This window comes from Diospyros lotus, chromosome 1 (assembly GCF_014633365.1).
Source record: "Diospyros lotus cultivar Yz01 chromosome 1, ASM1463336v1, whole genome shotgun sequence".
NCBI lineage: Eukaryota > Viridiplantae > Streptophyta > Magnoliopsida > Ericales > Ebenaceae > Diospyros > Diospyros lotus.
In genome coordinates this window covers 40,821,841-40,827,687 of record NC_068338.1, presented here as the reverse complement: position 1 = coordinate 40,827,687, position 5,847 = coordinate 40,821,841, and the positions used below count along the sequence as shown (strand labels likewise).

Sequence of the window (5,847 nt, the reverse complement as noted above, 5' to 3'; positions counted from 1 at the left end):
ATTGCGGCTGGCCCCCAATTGGGCTATTTTATTTAATTTAATTTCCCTGGGTTTTCGGCCCACGTTTGTATTTTTGTTTCATATAAAATTTTCAAAAATTTGCAGGCATATCAACTGTAAATCTTTTATGTAATATATATAATTAATTTGTGTATATTTATATATTTAGATTAGAATATATATTTTCAGCAAACGACGGGCAACAGCAGCGAACTGCGATAGGAGAGGAGAAGCCGTCGGCCAGAATGAGAAGACCCAGAGAGAGAGGAGTCGGCAACCAAAAGCGTTGATGGCAGCAAACGGCAGAGGAGGCAGCTGTAACGGGGATGAAAGCAGCACTAGAGGCAAACGTCGAGAAGAAGCGTTGATGGCAACGGCTTCAACGACGGTGAGCGACGACGAGAATGAGAAGAGAGAGATGGGGGGAAGGAGAAAGAGAGAGTAGGGGAAGAGAAACAATGATGGAGGCTATAGCCTTACCGAACGGCGATCAGAAGCATTGATGGTGGCGGCGAACCATAGCAGAGGTGGCTGCATCGGAGGCTAACGGCGGCGAATGGACCAGAAGAAGAGTAGCAGACGAAACAGAGAGAGAGGAGGGAGGGGGGGAGAAAGAAGGAGGTGGAGCAGATGCAGTGAAGAAAAGAGAGAAAGAGGGTCTGTGAGTGATAGAAAGGGAGAGAGAGAAAACATTGGGCGGTAAACCAGACATTGGGCCGCGCAAATAAAATTAAAATAAAAAAATTTTAATACCTTCTGTAAGGCTGTCGGTAGAGCCGTCTGGCTCTCTAGTATTATCCAAGAGGGAGACTTGAAAACGTTTTCGTGTTTGAACATTGGAGGGAGGTACAAATACAATGGTGAGTTGGGGGGATGCTTCCACATTATTATTATTATTATTATAATAATTATACGTTTGGCCCCACCCAGCCAGCCTGAGCCAGCCAGCCAGCCAGCAGTAGCACATGCATGAATGATCCAGTTTGTGTGGCAACGCCAACAACAGCACGTCCTGCTCGCTCCCTTCCTCTCTCTTTCAGTTGGGCGTTGTCCGTCGAGCGTGACGTGGCGTAATGAAGGCGTCTGTCAGTCAAGCGTCACCACCACATATGCATGTTATATCATGTAAAAAGGGTTCAATGAATTTTTCACTATACAGGTTTGAAATCATGCTCCCATTCGCCTTTTCACACCCTTTATTGGATTGGATTGGATTGGTTGTTTTATTTTAGAAAATTATAAATTATAATAATTGTATGAGTCATGTATGTATGTTGGTAATTTTAAATAGAATTAATGTTATATTTATTAGAATTAAAATATCATTAAAAAAAACATCAATTATTCTAGAATTTGAATTAGGTTCAAGTTTAAAAATCTAATTTTAAAAAATAAAGGCCAAAATATAGTGACTTAATTATATATATTAATTTAAGATACTTAATAAAAAAGATTGAAATCTCTCTCTCTCTCTCTCTCTCTCTCTCTCTTAACATAATTTTCTAAATTAAAAATTAATTTCATATCTATAACATTTGAACGCACTATTCATGTTCTCTATAGAAAATGAAAAAATGAATCTAATGTGAAATTATAAATAAATATAAAAAGAATTGAAAGTATGTTAAAGTTTAAAGGTGGTGAGTCGGTATATAGGTGGGCTACCAATTGACATTTTTTTTTTTGGTGTGGGAAAAAGGCAGCTGCTGACTATTCCAACAAAAAGTCAAATCTTACTGTACCTAACACTATAAATATATAAATATGAAACCAAACATGCCCCTGTTTTCTAACCAACAACGATTATATATATTTGTTTTGTTTGTTAATACAATATAATTAATTAATAATTTAATCCAAATTAATTCTCTTCTCTCTCTATATATAGCATCTTTAATAAATACGTCTCTCCGCTGAAATCTTCTTCGTGCTCCTTGCTTGCGAAAGACGTATCTGGACGCGTGTCACCATCCTCGCCATCCATATATATATAGATAGATAGATAGATGGGCACGCTGCTTCCATACGGTGGAACCAAAATTCTCCAATTTCTCAGGTCAGATATCATCTGCTTTCTCTCTCGTAATCACTCATTTATCTCCAATCCATTTCCTATTTCCTTTCTCTCCATCTCTTGTGCCGTATGACGAACGAGAAAAACAGCCTCCGGCGGCCCAAGTTCGGCGCCCTGTTGAAATCCGACCCCTGCATTCCGACCATCAACACCCACGACGAAACCGACGCATTCCTCCACCGCAAGAGCGACGCCTTCTCCTCGACGCCGCCGGCGAGTCCTTGGACCTTCGTCGCCTCTCCCAGCGCCGGCGACGCCTCCCCTTCTCCTTACTCCATGTCTCCGTGGAGCCAATCATCGCCGTACTATAGCAAGTCGCCGTGGATTCGCTCCTCCCCTTTGGTACTGCAATTTAAAATCAGATTAAATTTGAAATAGGTTCATTTTTGAAGCTTGTATTTGTCTCTTACATAGCAAGGATTTATTATACGTACAGTATTCATTCATTTGACTCGGCCGGGCATTTCTTTTTATCAGGTACCGTTGGACTCGTCTCCAGATGGTTTGATGGGTTCGCTTGTTCGGGAACAAGGGCACGTTTATTCTCTTGCCGCCGCCGGCCGGTTGCTGTACACCGGCTCCGATAGCAAGAATATATGGGTTTGGAAGGATTTGAAGGAGTACTCAGGGTTTAAATCAAACAGTGGATTTGTGAAAGCCATCGTTATCGCCGGCGATAAGATATTCACCGGCCACCAAGACGGCAAGATCCGGATATGGAAATTCTCTCCCAAGAATTACCGGAAACCGTACCGGCGAGTGGGGAGTTTGCCGAGGACTAGAGACTTCATCAAGAGCTCGCTCAACCCGAAGAATTACGTCGAAGTCCGGCGACGCAGAAACGTTCCATGGATTAAGCATTTTGACGCGGTTTCGTCCATGAGCTTGGATGAAGACCAGAGGCTTCTTTACACCGGATCTTGGGACAAAACCGTGAAGGTTTGGCGAATCTCTGACTCCAAATGCTTGGAGTCCATCGACGCTCACGACGACGCGGTTAACTCCGTCGCCGCCGGCTTCGACGGGCTACTGTTCACTGGCTCTGCCGACGGAACCGTGAAGGTTTGGAGGAGGGAGTTATTGGTACGCTACTGCATCTCTAAGGCTATATATGTTTCAAACCCTTCGAATCACATTTTTCACAAAAACAAAACTGAAAACAATTCCAATTTCTGAATACTCCATATCTCTAGTTTAGTAATAATTCAATGGTTCTAATCGTAACAGGGTAGAACGCCGACGCACGTTCTGGTGCAGATACTGTTGAAGCAAGAGCATGCGGTGACGGCTTTGGCGGTGAACGCCGGGGCCGGGGCGGTTTACTGCGGGTCGTCGGACGGGCTGTTGAACTTCTGGGAACGAGAGAAGCGGTGGCTGCGCCACCGCGGCGTGCTCCGTGGGCACAAGATGGCGGTGCTGTGCGTGGCGGCCGCGGGGAACCTCGTGTTCAGTGGGTCGGCGGACCGGAGCATTTGCGTGTGGCGAAGGGAGGCCGGCGGCGACCACGCTTGCCTGTCAGTGCTCGCCGGCCATAGTGGGCCCATCAAGTGCTTAGCCGTGGAGGAAGATGACAATGACGATGACGATGATGATTCGTGGATGGTGTACAGCGGCAGCTTGGACAAGTCGGTGAAGGTCTGGAGGGTCTCCGAGCACGCTCGTAGGGATTAATTTGAAGCAAAGTCGTCTATCTATGATGGCGGGCGAAGTGTGATGATCACGCGCCTCCGTGTACGGTGGCTGATTGTAGAAGTTGGCTACAACGGGGAGACTCGAGTCGACCAAATACCAATTGAGAAAAAATGGTAGTTGGGTTGGGCTATAATATTTTTCCAAACACCATTTTTTTTTGACACTTACTTGTACGTAACATTAATACTCACTTATTGATAACAATTCATTTGTTTATATATACTTAATAATAATTTTGATTTTGTAGTTTGATTTGTGTTCAAATTTTTAATATAATAATTATATTATCTTAACATATTATTACTACAAATTAATAATCATATTATTTAATACAATTATAAAAATGCTTGAAGGGTGAGAGCGGAAAGTGTTTTATTATAGCCAGCAAAATGATTTTAAAAAATCTTATTCATTTTAATAAAAAAATACCTCAAGTTATAGTCAAGTGATAGTTCATTGCTATTCCCAACCGTGCTTGTTCTTTTGTAATCAACTTAAAAAGACAAATTGCTCCCATTACCCAAACCACTTATAATTTAGGTTATTTGTACAAATATTCATTTCAATTTTAAAATTATAGTTTATCTTTTTTTCTTTTCTTTTTTTTTGTTTGGGTATCCCTCTATTACTAATAATGTTAATTAAAAATAATTACATCATATTAAATTAAGTTTAACTATAAGTAAGAATATAAGTTTAAAAAATAAATTAAAAAACTCTATCACCCCCAAAGAAAAAAGAAGAGAGGGAAATTTTCTTCTTCTTTCTGTTTTATTTATTTTTTCTCTTTAACCTTTGAGTATGACCTAAAATTCATTGTTGCTCATTCTATTTCAAATATAAAATCACATTACATAAAAATTACCAAAATTTTGCCTAAAGGGTAATATTCGATTGGATGAATTTTAACATAGCATTAGCTAGAGAAGATGAATTTAGATTATATACTCCCCCTCTCCCTCCGCGCGCGATATCAAGTTGGCCAAATATAAGTAAAAAGTAAAAGGAACTCACACGTTCATTATGGGTTGAAATGATATCAAGTTGGCAAAGGAATGAAACTCAAAACTCACCTCCACTTGGGCTTGCGTCCTTGAATATCAATGTCTCTAGAAACAAAGCAACACAAGTGACATATCATGATGGCCAAATTTAGCTCAACTAATAGTGCGTTCAAAGGCCAAATTTTCGTATCTAAATTTACTTGATGGTGCATTAGAAGAGAAGATCATTCATTTCTGGAGATTAGTTGGACAAAACTCGAATTCTTCAACTGAATTAAAAAAAAAAGAAACAAATTTCCTAAAACAAGATGAATTAAGAAGTGTGAACATTTAGATTGCCCCTTAATATAATCAAACTTCAAACTTCCCCTGTTTCTGCCACATTTCAATAGGCACATTTCTGTTGAGGAACATATTCGAGTTTTCTTTTGTCTTTTTCTGCCACATTTGTTGCCAATTTTCTCTGTTTCACTGACTTGCCTGGCAAAAGTGTTTATATACTTTTCTCTTCACATGTGAAGACTATCTTAATCATCATGACTCTGCACCTTATTTTTAATAACACGAGTTCCTTATTTCATATTATCTCATTTTTTATTTTATCTTTTATTATATAATCAGATATTTATTATAATATTCTCATATTAGGCACATATTTTCCACATGGTGGTCCTTAACAACCAAACATTTTAGCCCATACAATAAATATGATTTTGTATCCATCCAATAAAATTTTCATTTTAATTTTAAAGGAATTTTACTATCAATTATCACATACGGTACATATTTCTCTATTTGGACCATTCCGATTTGATTTGATGAATAATATCCTTTTTAATCCTCTTTTTATTTGTATACTTGATCTCTAAAGATATATTTGATTGCATTATTTAGAATTTAATTCTAAATAATGATTGTCTATAAAACAAAAAAAAAAAAAAGCTATTGGTACATCATTGAGTATATATTAGGTTACACAATAATGTATCAATATTTAAAAAAAAATCTGGTTTTAAAACTAGATAAGCTCGGAAAAAAAAAAATTTGGTAAATCGGTTTTGGAAACTATTTTCAGGG

At 38.9% G+C, this 5,847-nt stretch overlaps 1 protein-coding gene across 1 annotated transcript; it reads left to right on the top strand.

Moving 5' to 3' along the window:
* The first annotated feature begins 1,938 nt into the window (after positions 1 to 1,938).
* Positions 1,939 to 4,016, top strand: LOC127795495 (protein JINGUBANG-like). The gene is made up of 3 exons (XM_052327219.1): positions 1,939 to 2,416; positions 2,552 to 3,157; positions 3,302 to 4,016. The coding sequence occupies exons 1-3, from the start codon at positions 2,144 to 2,146 to the stop codon at positions 3,743 to 3,745; spliced, it is 1,323 nt and encodes a 440-aa protein (XP_052183179.1). The 5' UTR covers positions 1,939 to 2,143; the 3' UTR covers positions 3,746 to 4,016.
* The last annotated feature ends 1,831 nt before the right edge of the window (positions 4,017 to 5,847 follow it).

Bases quoted from the DNA above. Each gene is read 5' to 3' on its own strand.
- LOC127795495 (XM_052327219.1), top strand. From the start codon at position 2,144: ATGACGAACGAGAAAAACAGCCTCCGGCGGCCCAAGTTCGGCGCCCTG. The intron at 2,417-2,551 runs GTACTGCAATTT...TCTTTTTATCAG, and splicing joins GGATTCGCTCCTCCCCTTTG to GTACCGTTGGACTCGTCTCC. The intron at 3,158-3,301 runs GTACGCTACTGC...TAATCGTAACAG, and splicing joins TTTGGAGGAGGGAGTTATTG to GGTAGAACGCCGACGCACGT.